Below are 23805 nucleotides of genomic sequence, written 5' to 3'. Positions count from 1 at the left end.
GAGGTCTGCCTTGTTGCTATCAGAGCCTACCCTGTAGTGTGTTGGCTATGAGTGTAGCCTCCACTCAAGATGCCTGCTTCCTAGCACACAGCGGCCTCAGTCAGCAGTCCTCAGCGCCAACTCTAAGGGGCAGCAGACAGATCCAGACTGATCCCCAGAGAGGTCTCTCCTGTTGGTTTCAGAGGCCTGAGCTATGGGGTTCACAAGGAGGCGGGTAGAGTGTTGACTGTGGGAGCAGACTCCACTGCAGGGGCCTTCTGTAGCAGTTTGCAACAGCCTGGCAACCAACAATTACCAGGTAAGGGAGGCGGTGTCACACTCTGGTCAGATCCCCATGGAGGTCTGCCTTGTTGCTATCAGAGTCCTCCCGGTAGCTTGTTAGCTGTGAATGCAGCCTCCACACAAGACTCCTGCTTCCTAACACACAGCAGCCTCAGTCAGCAGTCCTCAGCACTGAATGAAAGGGGGAGCAGACATATGAGAACTGACTCTCCAGGAGGTCTGTCCTGTTGGTTTCAGAGGCCCGGGCTATGGGGTGCGCAAGGAGGCACGTAGAGACTACGAGACTATGAGAGCAGACCCCACTGCACAGCCCCTCTGTAGCAATTTGCAGTAGGCTTGCAAACCAAAGTGTCTGGGTGAGAGAGGTGCTGGCACACTCCAAATGGACCCCTGGGGAGGTCTGCCTTGTTGATTTTAGGGCAGAAGCTTGGGGTGCTGTCTCTTTGTACAGGCAAGGGCTGTGGTGGTTAGGGAAGCAGACTATTTTTCTGGAGCCACTACTCCAGTTCACAGCAGCTGGTGGCCTGCATGGCTGGGAGAGGTGCAGGGACAGTGGGAAAAGCGATTTTCCTACCATGTTGGACTTGTTGATTTGTTGATTCTTGCCTGTCTGTAGTTCCCTGCTGCCTTCCTCTGCTCCCCAATTCAGACTGTCTCAAAGCTGAGCACTATTTCCTTGTTGTTTTTCTTGTATTTGTGGAGGAGAGTTGGGACGATGGTTTATGTCACCATCTTCCCAGAATCTATTATCAGATTCTTTATAAATCTGATCTTTATTTGTCTTTGGAGGTTGGAAACATTACGGATAAACTTACAGATATATTTTAATACATACGTTTTAAAAATACGCAAATCATAAAAATTTAGTCTGACAATGAAGAAGAACAACATTGGCATTTTGTCAGTTGCAGTAATAACTCCACTTGTGGAAGGTTCTGGATCATCTGGATTATCCCTGGGGATGACGATGGTGTTTCTAGTCGGAAAATTAGCGACAGTTATTTGTTTGGTCCTTTTCTTCTTTTCTTCATATATTTCACAGTAACATGTCACTGCTTCCCAAACCTGCCTATTGACTTCAGCAAAGCGATCCTCATTTGGGTCCGTGTTTTCCAACAACTGAAGCCCTTGATTCAGTTTAGAAAACTATACGGCAGTGTTTTGAACAGTAAATCATAAAATTGAACATCTGCACGTAAACATCTGAGAAAGATAACAGTAGCAAATTACACGCTGCAACACTGTACGTAGCACATATTACTGATGATAAGATGTACAAAAACAAAAAAAGACGGTCGTTAAGTGCGGTTCATCGTAACTCGAGTACATCGTAATCGGGGACTACCAGCATTATAAGCATACTCCCATGATTTTGCAAACCTATACCAAAGCTTCCTGGTAGAGGGAAAGAAAATGATGTTCTCTGGAGACTTGAGTTTCCTTCTTTTCAATCTCCGCACTTGGAGCATTACTGCTGGTGAGAGGGCCTGCAGCAGAGACACAAGTTCCTGAAAGTGACCAATCACTTACACTTTCCCCATCTGGTTCCCTGCTGCCCTATTTGTCTTTAACTTTATGTGGTGCTCTGAAGTGTCCCCAACTCCATGTGGAACTTCTTAGCCTAGCATGCTTCTTCCTGGGTCGAGGATTATACATCTGCAAAGCAACAGAAATTGACTCTGCCCAATTTAACAAATAAAAAAATGAAATAGGGAATTTTTGTGGAAGGATATGGAGTTGCTCACAGAACGGAGGGAAGAGTGGGTAGTCAGGCCTTAGAAGGGACATGAACCAGAGCACATTTGGGGATCAAAGTAGCAGGAAGTCATTGATGTTTCTTCTGGACTCTTCTGTCAGGATGAAACAACTCCAACCATTTTTTAAATTCCTTCGAGCTTCAAATTCTAAAGGGAGAGGGAGAGAGGCTTTGCCTGGCCTGGCCACTGCATGCAGGGGACAGAAATGGTCCACAAAAGGAAACAGATATGCTGTTTGATACAAAAGAAAGGAAAATGGATGTTTATAGGGCAAGAGCAAAAGATGCCTTCAATAGGCTTCCGGTGGATTTGGCCAATGGGAGGCTCTGGAAGGAGATCAAAGAGGGTGGAAGGAAAGATGAGGGTAGGCATGGGTATTGCTTACCTGCTCCCTCCATGGCTCCAGCTCACCCGCTGGACTCCAGTAACACTATTTCTTCTCTTTGTGGACTCTGACCTAGCATTGATAAGGACTCCCCATTGTTTAGTTTCTGTTGCCTTGAACTCCACCTACACTTCCCGAATAATCCTTTCATTAAAGTCTGTTGAACCATCAAGAAAAAAAAAACAGAGGCCGCCGTCTTTGGGAAATAGTTATGTGCTGCTATGGTTAGACATGGTTCTGCTCCCTTTTACTAGTTGAGCATATTTCACGTATCTTTAGTGCCTGCTCACCACCACCCATGGCGGGGGTGGGGGCTGAGAAGGAAGAAGCAGTAACAAGACTATGTAATAAACCCATTGACATCTCTAGAGAGAAAGAGGAAGTTTCTGTGCAAACAAGTTATTAGAACAATCATACTGTATTCTCCATAGGTCTTTATTTTTTTATAATAAATAATAACAGCTGTGGTCCTGCTCCTCCCTGAAAGCTCATACCTCCAGCATCCTGTGCCGCGTTCAGAGGGTCCGTGAATGCCTCACGCCCTGTCCGTGGATCCCACGGGCTCATGGTCTCACCACGCTAACCTTGTCTCTTTTTTGTCGTTTGTTTGTTAACACTGTCTCTTCTCCCACCCTCTGCTTCTTTCCCTTTCTCCAGCACGTATAACTTCTCCACCGACGGCTTCCACAGTTCGGCCCCAGGAGCCAATCTCTGCCTGGGCTCCGGCGTCCACGGTGGTGTGGACTGGATGAGGAAGCTGGCCTTTCGCTACCGGCGGGTGAAGGAGATGTACAACACCTACAAGAACAACGTGGGTGGTGAGTGGGCTGGGAAGAGGCTGTCACCGGCAGTCCCCGGCCTGCACACGGCACATACAGGGGTCTCTGATGCTCGGGCCACACTCTCGGATGAAGGGAAAAGCGTCCAGGACAGGCGCTGTCACTGCGTCACCTGGCATGAGTGGTATCCATGCCGGGCACTATTCTGCGAGCTTTGTAAATACCAGCTCAGTTAATTTAATCCTCATGGTACCCACTAGAGCAGGGCTCTAGTATCAGCGTCTTCATTTTGAGGGTGAGGAAGCTGAGGAATAGATGAAGCATCTTGCCCAAGATTATATAAGGAGCCCTGGTGGTGCAACAGTTAAGCGCTCGGCTGCAAACCAAAAGGTGGGCAGTTTGAACCTACCCAGTGGCTCTGTGGGAGAAAAGACCCGATGATCTGCTCCCGTAAAGATTACAGCCTGGAAAACCCTGTGGGGCAGTTCTGCTCCGTCACATGGGGTCTCTACGAGTGGAAATCGACTCAACAGCACTTAACAACAGCAACCGAGATTACACCACCTGCAAGTGGGGCAGTGGGGATTGAACACAGGCAGCCGGCTCCGGGGTCTGTGCTCTTGACCACAACCAGCGGCTCCCCAAGCATGGTCCTGAGACCAGAAGCGTCACCTGGGGACTAGTCCCACCTACCCAAGACCTGTCAAATCAGAAACTAGGGTTGGGGCCCAGCAGTCTGGGTTTTTAACTAGCCTTCCAGGTGATTCTGATATAATAAGGTTAGGTTTGAGGGCCAGTGGCTTCAGCCCTCGCTGCTCAGATTGTGGTCTGGGGTCCAGCCACATGACCCTGGAGCTTGGTGGAAATGCAGACTCCACCCAGGGACAAAGTACCCAGTAAGCAAGGTACACACGGGCTTACTTGTGCTTACTTACTAATCTGTAGTGCCCACTCTCACCTGTTTTTGTGGTGAAACCCACGTGAAATTGTTCACTACAGATTAGTAAGTAAACATAATTAAGCCCATGCGTACCTTGCTTTACGGTTAATACGCCCTTGGCTCCACCCCAGACGATGGAGTCAGAACCTGAATGTCTAACAAGAGCCCCAGGTGATTTGCAAAAGCATTAACGTTGAAGAAGCACTGAAGTCACAGATTCGCCAACTTGACCCACATTGGAACCACCTGAGGAGCTTAAACCACCCCCCCGCCCCCACCACCACCACCCGGTCTGGCTTCTCCCCTCCCCCGAGATTTGGATTTTCCAGGACCGGGGCCACAGAATTCATGGTGGGTGATTCTAATGTGCAGTCACGGTGAGAAGCCATCCTCAATCATAGGGCAGCCTCTGTTTATCACACGGAACAAGAAGTCTGGAAGGGGCTGTGGGCAGGGTGGGCTCAGCAATGGCCGGGCCCTAGATCGCTGTTTCTGGAATTCCCTAGACCAGTGGTTCTTAACAGGAGGTGATACTGCTCCCTGGAGGAGGCGTTCGGTGGGATTTTTGGTTGCACAGTGCCTGGAACCAGCTACTGGCCGATAGGGGAGAAGGTTTGAGTAGGGCGCTAATAAAGGAGCCCCGGTAGTGCAACGCTTAAGCACACACAGCTAACTGAAAAGTTGGCAGTTCTAACCCACCCAGTGGTTCCATGGGAAAAAGACCTGGCAATCTGCTCCCGTAAAAATTACAGCCTAGAAAATACTACGTGGCCGTTCTCTGTCACAAGGGGTCCTATGAGTTGAAATTGACTCGACAGCACCCAGCAAGAGCAACAGGCAGCTATTAGTGTCTGCCATACACACCTTGGCTCCAGAAGCTTCTAGGGCTTCCTCCCTCCATTCCCAGAAAGAGAAGAGCCATAGGCAGAATCCAGAGTCTCAAACGGGACAGAAACCACTGTCACTCCTGGCTGTGCCAGTTTCTCGCTGAGACCTTAAGATACATAATCTCTCTGGGCCTGGATTTCTAAGTCTGTAAAATGGAGATTAAAATAATTCTGCTTCCCTGGGTTACTGGGAGGTTTATTGTTAATGCATACAAAAGGCACGCCTCCGTGCCTGGCATGTGGTGAGTGCTCAATAAATGGTAGCAATTGTTATCACTGGTTGCTTTTGGTTCCCTGTGTCTTCTGCTTCCACATCGGCTCCTTTGGGATAGATTTTCTGTCTTGATCATACCTACAGCCCTAATGCCCAGCCCAGGTGCTGAGTACCGTCCTGAGATCAGCGAACATTTATTGAGTGCTTACTGTGTGCCAGGACTTTTCCTGTAATGTTTCACTTGCTTTTTACAACATCCCTAATAGGTAAGTGCTTTTAGAATCCATGGTGTATGAAGGCAGAAAGTGAGATCAGAGAGGTTAAGTAACCTGCCCAGCATCACACAGCCTAGGCCAGAGCCATGGTTCTGCACATCACACTACCCTCCTCGACCGCTCACACCCAAGTCCGTGGACTGCAGGAGTGATGCACTGAGCTCGAGTTAGGGTCACCCAGCCTGTTCACCATAGGATTTCTTGGGAGCGGGGTGTGTTTGGGGCGAGGGAGGCAGGGGTGGAGTCTGCCACCAGCAGCCATCTGCTCCTCATCCAGGTTCCAAAAACCAAAACCAAACCCATTGCCACTGAGTCAATTCCGATTCACAGTGACGCTATAGGACAGAGTAGAACTGCTCCATCGGGTTTCCAAGGAGCAGCTGGTAGATTCGAACTCCTGACTTTTTGATTAGCAGCCAAGCTCTTAACCACTGTGCCACCAGGGGCCCCATCCAGGTTAAGCCCCAGGAAATGCCCAGAGCTGCCGTCAGGCTCCTGTGCTCTCCCCTAAGCTGGGGGAAAATGACCTGAGGTGTCGGCAGGTGGAAAAGCTTGCAGCCGGCAGGGTGCCAGCAGCCCTTGGCTGTGCAGGAGCTGCTTCTGTGTTGTAAGGCTGGCCAGGTGCAGGGCTGAGCCTTCCAGTCTAAGGATGTACTCAGAGCCCAGGATTCCAAACTGAGGGGCCCTTGGGGGTATGCTGGGCAGAGAGGCATTGGCAAAAATATAGGCTAAAGGGAGAAAATGCTTAAGTCAACATCTGGTAGATAGTGATGGGGTTCAGAGGCCTCCTTTGCCTGATTTCCTAGCCGCCCTTCCTGTGTAACCCTGTGCAGGTTATTTGACCCCTCTGTGCCTCAGTTTCCTCGTATGTAAAATGGGGATAGTTATGCTGCTCAACTCATAGAATTAATGTCAGGATTATATAAATGAATGAACACATGGAAGACACTTGGAACAGTGCCTGGCACATGATAAGTGCTTCAAGAATGTTGCTGTTGTTATCTGGGGAAGGTAGGGAGGAGGCCAAGCCCGGATGAGAAGGCTGAGGGGCGGGATGAGCAGACAGTAGCTTGAAGCATACTCCCTGGCGTAGGAGGAAGTAGGAGTGGTTGACCCATGGTGCACCTTGCTGAGAGTGGCATGTTGAGTGGTGACAGGGTTCAAATCGTGCAGGGCCTTATAGGACATGGGGAGTACTTTGGACAGCTGGCATCTTTGATGTCAAGAAGATGCCTAAATAGCAGAGGCACACGGCAGCATTTTGTCCCAACGAATTTGTTTTCCTTCAACCAATATCGATTCAGCACCAAGCACGTTCCAGCCCCTGCTCTAGAGGCTGGGACTGTGGTGGCGAACAAGATGACTCGGCCCCTGGCTTCATAGAGCTTACTGTCTAATGGTAGAGGCAGACAGCAAACACGTAATCACACAGAGAAGTTTTCAATTATAGTTGTAAGAAGTGCTCTGAAGAAGGGGTGCATTGTGTTGGGAGAGGGTAAGACAGGGGACCTGACTCAACCTAGGGGGAGCTAGAAGAGGCCTGCCAGGATAAATGGCATTTAAGATGAGGCCTGTGTGCGGAGTGTGAAAGATTTAGCCAGGCAAAAAGGGGAGGTGAGATGAGTGGTCGAGGGTCCGAAATGCGGTGTGCAAAGGTCCTGAGGCAGGAACACACTTGGTGTTTCAAGGAACAAAGAGGAGGCCACCAGGGCTGGGATGCAGGAGATGAGATTGGCAAACTAAGAGGTGGCAGGATCATGCTATGAAGTCTACACTTGATCGTAAGGGCCCTGAAGGCTGAGGGAATGACTGTCGGGTCTGGAAACAGACACAGAGTGAGCTCTGAAGGGCGGCTGCCTGGGTGCCAAACGTGTATCCACTGTTTCCTCCCTAACTGATTGTGAGCCAGCCAGTTTACCTCACAAAGCCTCAGTTTCTTCGCCTGTAAAATGGAAAATAAAAATAGTGTCTACCTCTAGGGTCGCTGTAAGAATGCATTAAATAGTGCTCGCTTCGGCAGCACATATTCTAAAGTTGGAACAATACAGAGGTTAGTTAGCATGGCCCCTGCGCAAGGATGACGTGCAAATTCATGAACTGTTCCATATCTTTCTGTGTACATTCTCAACAACAACAACAAAATAAATAAAATTTTTTAAAAATGAAATAAATCATTAAAAGCGCAGGAACCTACACATAATAAGTGCCCGATAAATGTTAGTCATTAGTATTTTTACTGGTATTATTAATTCTCTGTCTCTACCATGCCAGTGTAAGCACTGCAGTCTGCAGGTTTTCTTCATCTCCACACTCAGCACAGTGTCAAGCACATAGTCCAATCCAAACCGAACACATTGCCATTGAGTCGATTCTGACTCGTAGCAACCCTATAGGACAGAGTAGAACTGCACCATAGGGTTTCCAAGGAGTGGCCAGTGGATTCGAACTACTGACCTTTTGGTTAGCAGCCAGTCTCTTAACCACTGCGTCACCAGCTCACTAGTTAAGCATTTCGTCCGCTAACCAAAAGGTTGGTGGTTTGAACCCACCGAGCGGCTCCTAGGGAGAAAGACCTAGCAATTTGCTCCTGAAAAGATTACAACCTAGAAAACCCTATGGGGCAGTTCTTCTCTGTCACAAGGGGTCGATATGAGTCGAGTCGATTTCGACAGCACCTAACAACAGGTGAGAAAGAAAGAATGACAGCACTGAGATCCAGCAATAAACAGAAAAGCATCCCTGCCTTTGTAAGCACATAGTAGGCACGCCTAGATTCTTTGTTGGATGGATGGAGGCAGGGAGCGGGGGAAGTGAGTGGTAGGTGGGTGGGTAGATTAATGGATAGATGGGTAGATGGATGAGGCAGAGAGGGAGGGGAAAGTAGATGGTGGGTAGGTCGATGGATGGAGGGATGGGTGAGTGGGTGGGTAGGTGGGTGGGTCAGTGGATGGATGAGTGGGTGGGTGTGTGGATGGGTCAGTGGAGGGGTGAGCGGGTGGGTAGGTGGGTGGGTCAGTGGATGGATGGATGGGTGATGGCTAGATCGATGGATGGATCGATGGGTTGATCCCAGGTTAAGATTAAGAGAAGCCACTGGATTGAAGTTGACCTTCTTGTCATATGGTTTGAACCTTCAGGGTGCAGTGGCCAGACTCCCCTTCCTACCTCTAAAATGGGCTTCCACATCTTTATTTTCCTTTGTCCACAGGCTTGATAGGTGCTCCCAAAAGAGAGACCTGGCTACAGCTTAGAGCCGAGCTGGAAGCGCTGACCGACCTCTGGCTGACCCACTCCCTGAAGGCACTAAACCTCATCAATTCCCGGTAAGTCGGAGCCCCTGTTTTCTTTCATGCCACTAAGCTTTCTCCCAGGCTAGGGTGGTGGCCCCTCCGTTTCCACAGTCAGGGGGACAGAACTCCCCAATTCTCACTTGTGACACTTTGCAGACATTTAATAAAGCAGAGGTGTGCAAGGCACAGTGGCCACCTCAAAGCACAGCTGAGCAAATAGCTGCAGAAGTTATCAAGGTCCAGCATATTTGTACATAAGTCCTCCTTGTCCCATCCACTCTTGCCCGAAATACCCACGAGTCACAGCATTATCCTCTGTTAACGGTTTTATAGGACGTCTCAGATCACCTGGTGGGTTCCTAGTGAGTAGAAGAGGGTCAACTTTCATTCCAATAAATTGCCTCTCATTCTTATATAAGATCATCTGGGCCAGAGAACAAATTACTCTCCTGCAGTAGCATCAAAAAATCTTGTGACTCAGCAAATGAATAATTACAAAATGACAGCCCATGGGCTGAATCCATATTATTTATATGTTTTATTTGACTCACACTGTTTCCCAAACACTGGGAAAGTTCACATGTAACCCCAGGTTTCTGGATTCTCAAAAGATCCAAACTGGCACACGCAGTCCAGTTTATCCCAGTCCCCACCCCTCCCTGCTACCCTACGCTTGTTCCATGACACTCATTTACAGTATCTGTCCGGCTCCTGCAGCTGTGTACGCGTGCCACCCTTGCAGTAAACATTTGTTTTTTAAATAAGAAAAGACTTGAACCCATATTGCATTTCAGTGTGTCAGGCGCTGCAGGCTTAAAAGAGAGGAACAGCTGGAGGATCCTTGGGCCCTGCCCTGGCCTGGAGCTAACCACCAGAACACACTGACCACCCATATATCCATCTACCCATCCCTCCATTCATCCACCTACCTACCCACCACCCAGTGTCCTCTGCCTCCCTGCCTTTATCTGTCCATCAATTCATCCATACATCTACCCATCCAACAAAGAATTCAGAAGTGCCTACTATGTGCTTGACACTGTGCTGAACCTGTGGAGATGACGTAGCCAGCACCAGAATTCCCAGCCGCTCCGGGCTCATGCTGCAGGATCAGGAGGCCTGCCTTTGTACTTTCGAGTTCTGAGCCACAGTCTCCTTTGTCCTCAGGCCCAACTGTGTCAACGTGCTGGTCACCACCACTCAACTAATTCCTGCCCTGGCCAAAGTCCTGCTCTATGGACTGGGCTCCGTGTTTCCTATTGAGAACATCTACAGTGCAACCAAGACAGGTAGGGAGAAGCCAGAGCTCGGGGTGGTGCAAGGAGAGAGGGTGGGGTTAACTTTCCATCCTGGATATGAGAGGTTTACGGAACTTGTCCACAGGCATGACTCGGATGCCCAAAACAGCCCTCGCAACCCACTTGCCTTCCTTCTGCTTCTAGAAAAATGTATTAGGACTGTAGTTTTTGAACCCATTGCCATCGAGTCGATTCCAACTCATATGGACCCTATAGGACAGAGTAGAACTGCCCCACAGGGTTTCCAGGGAGTAGCTGGTGGATTCGAACTGCTGACCTTTTGGTTAGCAGCCGAGCTCTTACCCTGGTGGCACAGTGGTTAAGAGCTCTGCTGCTAACTAAAATGCTGGCAGTTCGAATTCACCAGCTGCTCCTTGGAAACCCTGTGGGGCAGTTCTACTCTGTCCTGTAGGGTCACTATGAGTCAGAATTGACTCAACAGCAGTGGGTTTGGGTTTGGTTTTTTTTTTTTTTTTTTTTTAATAGTTTTCAAAAGTGTGTTAGTTAGGCTACATGCAAAGCTGCTATAACAAACATACCCCAGAATACAAGGGCTTAAATAAGATCCAAACCTTATTTCTCTCCCCTATAACAGACCTGAGTTGAATGATCCAGGCTGGTGGAGTGACCCAGGAACCCAAGTCCTTCCCTTTTTATTTGTCCATCATCCCTAATGGTTTTATTCTCATCCACAAGGTCAAACCTGAGTTTCTGCCACATTGTCATCCCAGCTTGTGGGAAGGGGTAAAAGAGGAAGGAATAGATACCAGTCTTCGCCTGGTATCTTAAGGCCAAGACTCAGAAGGGGCGCACATCACTTCTACTCACCTCCTATTGGTCCCAGCGGAGTCACATGACCTCAACTAGCTGCAGGGAAGCTGATCTGTAGCTGAGTGGCTGTGCGCCCAGCTAAAACTCACAGAATTCTATTACTAAGGAAAAAGAAGAGGGCAGCTCCCCCCACAGCATGGTACATGAGGTGATTTTAATTTAGGTGGTACAAATCATCAGATAACCTTGAACCTGTTCTCAAACCACATAGAAATGGTTAAATGCTCGGCTGCTAACCGAAAGGTTGACAGAACCTACCCAGTGGCTCTGCGAGAGAAAGACCTAGTGATCTGCTCTGTAAAGTTTATAGCCAAGAAAACCCTATGGGGCAGTTCAACTCTGTCACATGGGGGTCACTCTGAGTCAGAATCAACTTGACAGTACCTAACAACAACAAGCTTGAAGATCAGAGAGCTAAAAGTAATCAAAGTTGAGATAGGACACGAATTTGGCCTCCAGCTCCCTAGTTTTACTAAAAGATCCTATATTTTTTCAATGGTCAGTTTCTGCCCTGATAATGCTGCATAACAAACATCCCCAACACTCCATGGCTTACAACAGCAAGCTTTTTATTTCTCGCTCATGGGTCCGTGGACCAGCTGTGGCTCTACTGGGCTTGACTCCAGGTTCTGGTCTGCTCCACATCTCTCCTCATCATGGACCAGTGGCAATCCAAGGCACATTCTTCTTATGGCAGAGGGTAAAAGTGCAGGAGGTCAAGCCAAACACCCACACCCATTTCTTGTGCCAGGTCCCTAACATTCCACTGGTCAATGCCAGTCACGTGGCCAAACCCAACATCAGTGGGATAGGGGAATAAACTCTGTCTACTCTAGTAGGCAAGTCCCTAGGTGGTACAAATAGTAACATGCTTAGTTGCTACGTAAAGGTTGGAGGTTCGAGTATACCCAGAGGCACCTTGGAAGAAAGGCCTGGTGATCTACTTCTGAAAAATCAGCCAATGAAAACCCAATGGCGCACAATTCTACTCTGACACACATGAGGCCGCCATGAGGTGGAGTCAACTCTGTGGCACCTAGGTATTCGCTTCCCTCCTTGGTCCTCACGGAGCTTCTTTTTCTCTTTCCTTCTTCTGTGCACGCAGGGAAAGAAAGCTGCTTTGAGCGCATCATGCAGAGATTTGGCCGCAAAGCTGTGTACATCGTAATTGGTGATGGTGTGGAAGAGGAGCAGGGGGCCAAGAAGGTACTTGCTTCTGTCTCTCCAGCTTTTTGAGCTGTCCTCATGATTCTCTAAGTCTCTCCATGCAGATTTGCCCAGCTGTCCGCCACTGGTCCTCTCTTTCCCGGGCTGTTTGCTGGCCAGTCCATTCCCATTTGCAAATCACAGAAGCATCCTGAGTAATTTCCTTCCACAAATCCCGCTCCAGGCCTCTGGCCGCGGCCCCTGGTAGCCCTGGATTGTTTCTAGGATGGCTCCTGGGAGCCCAGGGACGCTCGTCAGGGCAGGTGGGCTGGGGGTGGGTGCGTGTGTGTGTGTTTTATTTCATCCTTGCTGCTCATATGTTCCAGGAACCCTTCCCAGTTAATAAAGATAGCATTAAGCTAATGAAAAAGAAAATCCCACATTTGTGATGTCGGGCCTGTGAGGAGAGGGCCGGGGCTCTGGTGGCTGCAGCTCTGCTCTTGGAAAAGAAACAGCTGCCAAGGTTCCGGGTCTGGGGCTGTCAGCAGCATCCCAGAGACCCTGCCACCCCCACCCAGGGGCCTGAGAAGTGGATTGTTAATGTCACGGAGCTTAATTCAGGGGACCTGGTTTCCCCTTTCCCTACTCAGCAGCAAATCCCAAGGAAATGCAAAAATGTTAAGGGCCTCAGCGTATGAAAACTCACAAGAAGAGGAGAGGCCTGAAGGAGGGGCTCGGAGAGGGGAGGTCAGAGGCCTTTGCATGTTCTGTTCCCTCAGCCTGGGAGGCCCCCCACCCCACCCAGCTCATCGGGCTTCCTCCTTCGCCTCGCCTTCAGCACCACTTCCTGAGCGGGGATTCCCTGCCCAGCCAGTCCTGTGACTCCCACCCGGGGCTGCCCCTATTCTTTCTTCAGACTGCTGTCCCCTCTCGTCACACAACAGGTATCTGTGTGGTTGGTACTTTCCCATGGACTCTCCGCGAGTGTGTCAGCTCCATTAGCTGAGCACCTACTGTGTGCCCAGCACTGTTCTGGGCACTAGGGATCCTGCCGTGGACAGGACAGACAGGCCCTGCCCTCACAGGGGACAAGCTGGGGACAGGCAGTAAACACAAGTATAACGTGTGTCACGGGTGACAAGTGCTTTGGAGGAAAATCAAGCATGGGGAAGAAAGCGTGGCCGGGGGTTAGGGGCAGGTTGCAAGTGTAGGTGGTGGCCAAGGCCAGCCTCTCCGCAAAGTGACATCTGAACAAAGACCGGAAGGAGGAGAGGAAACAGGCGTCAGGGGGAAGGGCTCCCATCCAAGAGAGGAACCAGGACATGTAGAGGTCCGAAGGGGGCCAGTGTGGCTGCTGTGGAGGATTGGGCGAGTGGGGAGTGGCAAGAGGCTGTGGGGCGACACCTGCGGTTTATTTCTCATCTCTGGGTTTAGTATCCAAAGGTGCCGCGGAGCATGGTGGGGGTTGTCACATTGATTCTGGGCAGGGCCCAGAGATGCCAGACAGCAGCTTAAACACAGCAGAGGTTTCTTTCTGTCCCCTGGGACAGCAAGAGTGTAAGCCGCCCAGGGCTGCTGAGGCAGCGTGGGGACTGGGGGCATCCAGGCTCATTCTCTCATGTGGCTCCGCCAGCCCTGGACACTGCTGTTTCCACGAGGCCCAAGATGGCCCCCAGCTCCCCATGTCCTCATTCCAGCCCGAGGGAAGGGGGAGGGGAGGGGAGAACTCACCCCTCCCTTGTAAGGCACAGCGCGATCCAGGTGGATGGCCCACTGACCAGATTGTGGGAGGCTGGGAGATGCAGCCTTGTCAGTGGCCATGCGCCCAGCTAAAAATTGGGGGTTCCTTCTGGGAGAGAAGGAGAGAAGGGATGCTGGGGGCAGCTGGCAGTCTGGGTTGCAGCTGACAAATGGCAGGGCTGGGACTGGCACCCAGGGGCGCCCAACCTAACCCCAGGCCCTTAATCATTGCTCTTCATTACTGACATCATCATCATCATTATATTTAATCCTCAAGTGCCCCCTGCAAGGTGGGTATCGTCACATCCCATTTTACAGAGGGTGGATTTGAAGCTCAGAGAGGTTAACGGGTTTGCCTAAGGTCACACAGCTGGTACATGCAAACCTTCCTGCATCTTGCTCCAAATGCCTGGCAGGGAGAGGAGGAGGGAGTTGGGGGCGTCTCAAACACAGTCCATTCACACCCCTGCGCCCACCAGAGAAGACAAGGGCATCCCCCACCAAGCTCCCCTAAAAGTCACTTTGCCAGGGTGTCTGAGGTGGAGCCCAGCTGCTGTTAAGCGGGCTGTCCCGGCAGCTCTCCAGCCTGATGGATGGGAATCATTAGCCCAGGCCGCCGGACACCTGAGCAGCGTGAAATATGGCGACGGGACAGAGGGCCTGGGTGGTTCCCGCTGACAGTGTTGTTAATATCTCCACTTTAGTGGGCCATTTGTCTCCGCCTCGCCGCAAGCGATAAATCCACCAGCTCTCCGGAGCCACCAGGCTGGAATGAGGAGGCCTAGGCATTTTTTTCCTCCTTTGCTGGTTTTCACACAGAAAAATGGACTTTAAAAGGACCGAGATTGGCTGGGCAGCCACCAGAACCTGTCCTGCAGCTGAAGCTGGTGCAGGGGAAGGCAGGCTTGGGTGGGGAAAGGAGAGGGTGGGAGGAGCTAGGGGCAGCTGGACGGCATCGTTGTCCTTGATCGGTGGTTCCGCTTCCCTTCAGCAGGAAGTTGTGTAGCAGCAACGGAACAAAACAGAAAAACAGTCCATGGAGAGCTTTGCCTGAGAAACTCACCTTCCCGTTGTTTCTCCCTCTTTCATTCCTTCCACAAATGTTTCTTGAGCACCTACTATGTGCCGGATGCCATGTGATGCAGCCAGGAACACGACACTCCAAGTGCGAACCCTCCTCTGGGCCTTTGCACTTGCTTTGTCTTCTGGGCCAGGACTGCTCTTCCCCCAGATCTCTGCATGGCTCCCTCCTTCTTGTCCTTCAGGTCCCACTTAAATATCACCTCCTAGGAGCCCTGGTGGTGCAGTGGCTAAGCACTTGGCTGCTAACCAAAAGGTCAGCAGTTCAAACCTACCCAAGCGGCTCCACAGGAGAAAAGACCTGGTGATCTGCTCCCGTAAAGACTACAGCCAAGAAAACCCTATGGGGCGGTTCTACTGTGTCACATGAGGTTGCTATGAGTCGGAATCGACTTGATGGCACACAACAACACAACAAGCGGGCTTCTGAACCCGCTTATGAAAAGTAAACACACACCCAGCTGCTTTCTGCTCTCTCTCCCTCTGTTCCATTCAGGGCTTCAAACCTGTTCATTCAAGTTCAAGCCCTTGCTGTGAATTTGCATTTCTAACGAGTTCCCAGGAAGTTATACATAAGAATCACCTGGCTATCTTGTTAAACTGTAGATTCTGATTCAGTATATGTGGGGTGGAAATGCAAATTCTCAGCACTTACTGCAAGATGAAATCATCTTGTTTCTTATCAATGGGTTTATTATCTGTGCCTTCAATGGAAGCCCCATGAGTGTGTGCCACCTGTCGGAAGGCCCCTCTGGGGACACAGCTGTGAACAGTCAGGCCAAGTCACTGTCCTCCGGAGCGCATGTTTTTGGGGAAGAATCAGACCCCATCTGCCTCCACAGATATGAGGAAAGCTGCAAAGGAAACAAGGTCCTCCACATGAACCAAGTTGACATACACAGATGCTTAGAAAGATCATCCCATTAGCCAGTGAGGACAGGAAGTAACACAAAGAAGGGAAGGAGAGGAGGAAAGGAGAAATTCTCCTAGGCGCCTCTCTCTCTAGTCATGGAGGAAGACCTTTCCCAGAAGCCCCCAACCGGCCTCCTCATTGGCGGGAACAGATCACATGACCACCTCCAGACCAATGCCTGGCAAACACGGCTGGAATCGTCACATCTTAGAACAATCATGGTTCATCCCCTGCATCCGGTCACAATGCTGCGAAATTCAGGGTTCTATGGCAAGGAGGTGGAAGCCCTGGTGGTGCAGTGGTTAAGAGCTACAATTGCTGACTAAAAGGTCAGCAGTTCAAGTCCACCAGCTGCTCCTTGGAAACCCTTCCAGTTTTGCTCTGTCCTATAGGGTTGCTATGAGTCGGAATCAACTTGACAGCAACAGGTTTGGGATTTTTTTTTATAACAAGGAAGTCCCTGGGTGACACAGATGGTTAAGCACTTGACTATTAGCTGAAAGGTTGATGGATCAAACCCACCCAGAGGCACCTCAGAAGACAGGGCTGGTGATCTGCTTCTGAAAGGTCACAGCCTTGAAAACCCTAGGGCGCAGTTCTACTGTGCACACATGGGGTCGTCACGAGTTGGAATTGACTCGACAGCAACTAACAATAACAACATAAGCAAGGAGAAAGATGGCCCTTAGGCAGGCTCTGGGTGAACAGAAATGGTGTGACCGACCTAGTGGTCCTGGCCAGATGCGGGCCTGCCAGAAACATAAGGTGCCTCACAGGTTAGTAGACGCGTACACCCGAGCCTGACTTGGGTGACTTCTCAGAAGGCTCTCTAAGCCTTGGGCGCGGGGGTGGGGCCTGCGGGAGACACAGAGCGGAGCGTAACCTTGTGGGGGATGTCCTGTGTTCCAGCACAACATGCCTTTCTGGCGGATATCCTGCCACGCCGACCTGGAGGCACTGAGGCACGCCCTGGAGCTGGAGTATTTATAGCAGAGCCAGCAGCATCTCCACCGGCATCGCTGGATGCATGGCGCCCACCCAGGCCCCACGCCTTCCCCACCTCCCCACCGAGCACGCTGACCTTGGACACCAGGCAAGCAGACGCGTCTGCTGACCATCTCAGAAGCTGTTCTTTCCGTCCAAACAAGGGTCCTGAAAGGCGAGGCACCCAAAACTGGCTTCAGAATATTTGACTTCGGGGAAAAGGGCTGGCTCAGAGTCCAGACTTTTCTACAAGACTTAGAGAACAAAAGCAAGGACTTGCTGATTTGGGGGAGGACTGGTGGCAAGGAGGGGGGCAGGATTTTTTTTTTTTTTTTTCTTTTTAATTTATGGACTAATCGCATTACTCCGGTATTATGCTCTTGTACCTGTGTTGTTGGTTTTCTTAGTCGTTGGTTTGGTTTGGTTTGGTTTTTTTCAGCTGGCATGTGGGGTGGTTCATGGTTCTAATTTAAGCACTCTCTTCTCCAAGTTATGCTTTTGGGGGACAATCATTCTTTGAACATTAGCAAGGGAGGAGATTTTGGGCTATAGGGGAGACTATTGCTTATTTTCAAAGAACTTACCTGACGTCATGTGGACAGTGCACGTGCCTTATGCTGCCATCTTGTTTTCTAGGGAGAGGGGAACACTGGGAAGGAAGCAGTACTTTGTGATGGATAAAAGGCATTAAATAAAACTGCGTTTACATTTTGAAGGCGGGTACAGGATGGCTATTTTATTACTACTTTTGACGCTTACAAATGTTATGTCAGTCTTTTTCAGAACTCTTTCATTTCCAAAAGAATAAAAATTCCAACTCAAAGTGGCTTAGGCCAAACAAAAAAGAAAATTGTCTCCAGGAATTTTAGATGACATCTGCTTCAGGCATAGCTGGATCCAGGTGATCAAATGACTTTCTCCTGTGTGCCTTAATTCTCAGGCAGGCTGTTCCATGTTGTGGCAAAGATGGCACCGAGAATCCTTCAGCAAAACCAAACCAGCAGAAAAAGAGTACCGCTTTCACAGTAGTTCTGGCAAAAGCCCCAGGATTATGTCTCACTGGCCTACTTGGGTCATGGGTTTCCCATGGAGCAGGGCTTAGGGTTGGATCCCTCATAAACAGAAAATTGGGTCACTCAAAGGGAAAACTAGCAAGCTGTTACTAAAAGAAGGGAAAATGGGACTTGGGCTGGTACATATAATAAACTTCCAATGATGGGAATTTGTTTTCTGGTGGGTGGGAAATGAGTCAAGGATCCAGTGTAGGGGGCAGGGAGGGACATCTGGAGAAGTTCTGAGGACATCTTGTACCGTTGCTGTCCATAGAGGATCAAGCAGGGCCTGAATCTATCTGATTTGGGTGCTAAACAGAAATAGTCTCCTACCTCTATCCATGTTGGTGAAACCCAGGGTGAACATCTGGTTGGTGCCCATGTCAGTGGAGATGGAAGTCTCAGAGTTATCATCTCTGATGAACAGAAAGCCATCACCAAGAATGAGACAGACTCTCTCCAATAGACGCTGAGTCCCCCCAGGGGCAGGTGCTGTTGGTTTCATATCTGTATCCCCAGAATCAAGCACAGAGTCTTACCCAAAGTGGAATCCCATTATAGATGGGATGGAAGGAAGGATGGATGTATAATTGGAATCATATAGTCAGATGGATAATTGAATGGGTAAATGAACATTTGGGCAGATAAATGAATAGATGGTTAGATAGTTGGGCTGGTAGGTGGATGGATGATTGGTTAGATAAGATGGTTGAGCAACTGGAAGGTGGATAAATGGCTGAGTGTTGGAGGATGAACAGATAGAAGAATGGATAACAGTGTTGGTTATGATTAGATGGATGGTTGGCCAGATGATGGATGGATGGATGGGTGGCTGGGGGAGTGGATAGGTTTCACTGGTCCCAGGCTGCCTGTCTTCACTGTGTGCCCGGCAGTGTCTTGCAGCTCTCCAGAACACTCTTAGAGTAACCAGACTATTCAACACTCAAAACAAAAGCCCTTAGCCTCCCAGAAGTCTGAGGATGACTTCAGAACTTCCTGACCAGCCCTGCAGAAGGATGGTGACCTGCAGGAAGTCCCTGGGTCTGCCTCTGTGGCTGAAGGAATTTGCCTATCCAAGGGATTTAGAAGCCAGAGACCCAGAGCTACCATTAGGCTTTTTTTAGTTGCAAAGTGACTTAAACAAAAAACGGGATTCATTGGTTTACTTAACTGAAAGGTTCAGGAATGTGCTGACCTCAAAAAACCAAAACCAGTTGCCATTGAATCGACCCCAACTCATGGCGGGCCCCTGTGTGTCAGAGTAGAACTATGCTCCATAGGGTTTTCATGGCTGATTTTTCAGAAGGAGATCACGGGGCCTTTCTTCCAAGGTGCCTCTGGGTGGACTCAAACTTCCTTTCAGTTAGCAGCCGAGCATGTTAACCATTTGCACCACCCAGGTACTGAGGTTACGTGAAGGTCCACCATTTACCAGGGGCCCTTATAGAACTGTGGGTGCAGAAGTGAAAAAGACAGAAGAGGCCCAACCTCATGAAGCTATTTCCTGTGGAGGGAGCATGACAAGAAAGTAGGCAAATTAATCTTGTTAGACTCAGTCTTTGCAGTATCTAGATCAGCAAGGTTGTCCAGAAAGAAGGTAGGTGGTGCTGACCAGCCAGAAGCAGGAAACCTCCACCCCTAGTTCCTTTACACACCCCACTTTCCGGCTTTCTTTCCTACCCGAGCTACAACTTAATTCCCCTTCCAAGAACTTCCTAGTGGTCAGAAGAGAAGGTAGATCTGGGAGCCGTAAATTAGCCACCTTCAAAACACCTGTGAAGGGCTCCTGAGACTGCACTTTCCAGAGCGAGCACAGAATCCGCCCCGTGAAACACTGAGGATCCATAAAGGGATCACAGTGCTTGTCCAGGGCATCGGGCAGTGAGGCTCTTTTTGCTGGTTGAGGGTTTTCTGGGTTTTTTTTTTTTTTTTTGCAAATGTGTTGTTACATATATTTTTACGATAAAAAAATAGAAAAAAAGTAAAAAAAAAAAAAAAAGAATAAGGGGTTAGAGAGGGAAGAATGAGAACAGTGGGAAAGGGGAGAGTGGGTCTGGGTAGAAGGATAGCGTTCCCTCCTGCAGGCTTGGTGCCTGGCGGTCCCTGCTTTACTGAGATGTGATTCACACACTACACGCTGCTAGAGATGTGAACGTGCAGAATGCATGATGTGGCGCCAGTCGGCGAGGACCAAGGCTGCTTCCCTTCAGTGTGGGGTGATTCTGCGGGGGCTGGAGGCCTGAAGGGAGCACGGGGGTACCTCTAGGTGGACTAGCTGGAGCAACGTGGGGGCACCACAGACTGGCTAGCACTTCGAAGGAGGTGATGTTTGAGTGCAGACGTGAGTGATGAGAAACTCTGGGAGGTGTCGCAAGGAGAGGAAGTGCAGAGACCTCCATGTGGGAGAGGGCTTGTGAACTGCAGGGAAGGAAAGGAGGCCATTGTGGCTGGAGCCAAGAGGCAAAGTCAATGACGGGGTCAGATGGCGAAGCCGGGGCCAATCTGGGTGGACTTTGTTGGTCTTGGATATTGGATTTTATTCAAGTTGGATTTTATGCTAAATCCAAGAAGAAAACATCAGAGGGTTTTAAGGAGTAAGACATAATCTGCTTTAATTTTTTTTCTTTTTTAATATTTTATTGTATTTTTTATAAAAGTATATACAGCGAAACAGGTTCGCATTCATCAGTTTCTACACATCCTGTTCAGTGACACTGCTTACATGCTTCACACTGTGTCAACATTCTCCTTATTTCCGTTCAAGTTCCACTCCCACTTAGTCTCACTGCCCCCCAAACTTCTCATCTATGCTTTAGGGTAACTGTTGTCCTTTGGGCTCATATAGATAATTTTTAAAAGAGTGGGGTACTCAGGGGTGACATTCTTTATTTTTTGAGCTAACTTGCTATTTAGTTAAAAGGTGACTTCCCGGGCTAGTTCCACTTCAAGGTTTAAAGAGGATCTCAGGGCAATAGTCTCAGGGTTTCCTCCAGTCTCAATGGGTCTAGTAAGTCTGGATACTTCACCATTTTTAGTAGACTAATTCTTAGAGCAGTTTTTAGGTTTACAGAAAAATTATGCGGAAATTACAGAGAGTCCCCACACGGCCCCTCCCCCTGCACAGCATTTCACTTTGTAAACCTTGCATCTGCGTGGTGCTGTTAGGTGTCGTTGAGTCAGTTTCAATGCATAGCAACCCAATGTACAACAGAACAAAACACGGCCCAGTCCTGTGCCATCCTTACAATTGTTGCTATGTTTGAGTCCATTGTTGCAGCCACTGTGTCAATCCATCTTGTTAAGGGTCTTCCTCTTTTTCACTGACCCTCTACTTTACCAAGCAACATATCCTTCTCCAGGGACTGGTCCCTCCTGATAACATGTCCAAAGTATGTGAGATAAAGTCTCACGATCCTTGCTTCTAAGGCGCATTCTAGCTGGACTTCTTCCAAGACAGATTTGTTGGTTCTTCTGGCAGTCCGTGGTATGTTCAATATTCACTGCCAACACCATAATTCAAATGCATCAATTCTTCTTCAGTCTTCCATGTGTTACATTTGTTATAATTGAACCAAGTATTATTAACTAAAGTCTATAGTTTACATAAGGGCCGATTAACATTTTTAAAAATCACCCTGGCTGCTATAGGGAGAATGGTTTGGGGGTGGTTGGGGTGGGGAGATGGTGGAAACAGGGCGTCCAGTCAAAACAAGTGTTCATGGGATTCCTTCATGAACTTAAAGAGATTTTATTATTGTTTTATAATCTACATCCAGTTTATTGCACAAATCTCGTGTACACCTTGATGTATTTTTTCATATAGTCATAATCAGATAACCTCCTCCCAGATCAAGATGGAAAACGTTTCCAGGCCGCTGAAAAGGCTTTCTCCTGCCTCTTCCCAGTCTATCTCCACATTCCACCACTGTTCCGATTTCTAAGCCCAAAGATAGTTCGGCGCATTCTAGAGCATCACATAAACAGACTCATACAGAATGTATTCTTCTGCCTGGCTTCCTTCACTCATAATATTTTGGGGAGGCATCCATGTTGTTGCGTGGCTCTGTAGTTCATTCAATCTAAAGGGGAATCTGAGTTGCAGAAAACAGGACTTCAAACCGGTTCGTTCTAGTTCCAACCCCTGCAGAGAATTTGCATTTCCACCTCAGATATACTGAATCAGAATCGACATTTTAACAAGATCCCCAAGTGATTCTTACGTATAATAAATGTTGAGAACCACTGCTCTACTAGTGGTTCTCAGAATTAGTCCCTAACCAGCAGCATTAGCATCACCTGGGAACTTGTTAGAAATGCAGATTTATAAAACCAATGAACTGGTTCGAACCCCCGCTGAGACTCTGCATTCCTAACAAATGAACAGGTTTGAAGCCCTGAAAACACTCAAGCATTTTCACATGGCACTTGGAGCGCCCGTTGATGCAAGTCCAGGGCTGGTGAAGCAGTGCTCAACAGTGACCACCAGAGGGCACTGCGACCCCACAGCTGGCACAAGCCACACTCCCCACAGGTGCCACCTGAAGTTAGGCCTGGAAATGAGCAACAATGCAAGGCTGCCCTTGAAAGGATTCTGGAAGCATCTTCTTCAGGCCGTGCCCAAGCTTCAGGAATTGCTTCGGTGAAATTGCAGCACTACCGACAATGTGTCCAGGCCCGAGAGTTAATGATAAGTTGACTTGCAGCACTGTTATCAGAGGGGAAGGAAGTGTAATACTTAGGGGCAGCGTCACCATCAGCTGGGCCCTTGCTACCCTGGCGGCACAGCAGAAGAGCTGCTCTTCCTTCCCTAAACCTCAGCGGAGACGCGTCAAGGCAGCAGGGCAGATGGACGCTACAGCGATTAGAAGCACCAGCCAACCACAGGGCCAGGAACTGCTTCTTCCCGCCTTTGGCCCAACTTTTAAACGCTGACTGCTTTAACCTTCAATAATATAACTGTAATAACAGTTAAATTGTTTGAAAAGATATTGGGGTTTATTCTGATATCCAGAAGTACATTCTAGGATGGTAAGATCCAGGTCCAGCCAAATACTGACTTTAAAATTCAACCGTTAGATATTTGGCCAAAACTGAGTATTTGGTGAACTCTGGTTGTAGGTGAGGTGGGTGTCTCTTTGCCCTTGCAGCCCCCACCCCATGCCACAATTAATGGGGCCCACAAGACCCAGCCCACCTCCCTCTCAGCCCTTGGATCGACAGGCTGCCTGGTGGTGATTCTCTAAATCCACTTAATGGAGCAGTCAGAGTTCGATCAGGGAAGCAGGCCACAGGGCGCCCATGAGTTTGGAGAGAACGTGATTATGGGAATTAGACCTTACACAATTGTGGGAGGAAGGTGGGGACATGAAGGTCTGGAAGGGGGAGCTGGAGTCACCAGCCAGGCGACCTGAGAAGCCAGGTGTCCAGCCGTCATCTCTGCAGCCAGGCCTCTGGTGATGGGTCTGGGGCTGATGTCCAGGAGTCGGAAAGAGCTGGATGCAGAGCAGAGGTGAGCACGGGCAAGCTGGAACCTGGGGGCACCTCTGCAGCTGCCACCACATCGAGCCACAACAACCTGCCCAGAGTAGAGGCTGCTGCTTCCCTTCCGCCTTGGAATTCCCACGCACGTTCCTCTTTTGGTCAACTCAAACTCAGAACCATACGAGGAAGGGGATTCTGGGAAACACAGTTCCAGACCAGCACACTTAGCAACCTCATCTGCTGAAACGAGTCAGGTGAGTTTGCTCTCTACAACTGACCTGACAGAGAACTTGGACAGTGGGTGCTGTTGTCATTTTTGTCAACCCAAGGCCTTGTGTTTGGACAATCTCCCACCTCAGAGTCTGCACTAGAAGAAGACTGAATCTCACATTCCCAAGCAGTTGATACATCCACATGGGACCTAGGCTCAGTCAATCAGATACACCCAATGGGACCTAGGCTCAGCCCGTC

The 23805-nt window shown here is 49.3% G+C and overlaps 1 protein-coding gene and 1 non-coding gene across 2 annotated transcripts in view; both read left to right on the top strand.

The window, feature by feature from the left end:
- The window catches only part of EYA2 (EYA transcriptional coactivator and phosphatase 2), a 207824-nt gene extending 190732 nt beyond the window's left edge, over positions 1 to 17092 (top strand). Inside the window, exons 11-15 of the mRNA XM_012558626.1 lie at positions 3082 to 3242; positions 8728 to 8842; positions 9977 to 10098; positions 12044 to 12144; positions 16727 to 17092. Of these exons, the coding sequence (XP_012414080.1) occupies positions 3082 to 3242; positions 8728 to 8842; positions 9977 to 10098; positions 12044 to 12144; positions 16727 to 16807 (580 nt within the window). The 3' untranslated portion in view covers positions 16808 to 17092. The remainder of the gene's footprint in view (positions 1 to 3081; positions 3243 to 8727; positions 8843 to 9976; positions 10099 to 12043; positions 12145 to 16726) is intronic.
- Positions 7524 to 7631, top strand: LOC111819280 (U6 spliceosomal RNA). Its single transcript, XR_002823010.1, has one exon. It is a non-coding gene; the product is annotated as a U6 spliceosomal RNA (small nuclear RNA).
- Positions 17093 to 23805: the final 6713 nt, after the last annotated feature.

The sequence above is a fragment of the Trichechus manatus genome, unplaced genomic scaffold, assembly GCF_000243295.1.
Source record: "Trichechus manatus latirostris isolate Lorelei unplaced genomic scaffold, TriManLat1.0 scaffold00008, whole genome shotgun sequence".
NCBI classification, from domain to species: Eukaryota; Metazoa; Chordata; class Mammalia; order Sirenia; family Trichechidae; genus Trichechus; species Trichechus manatus.
Note: the sequence above shows the minus strand (reverse complement) of the source record. Positions and strands in the feature narration are given on the sequence as shown.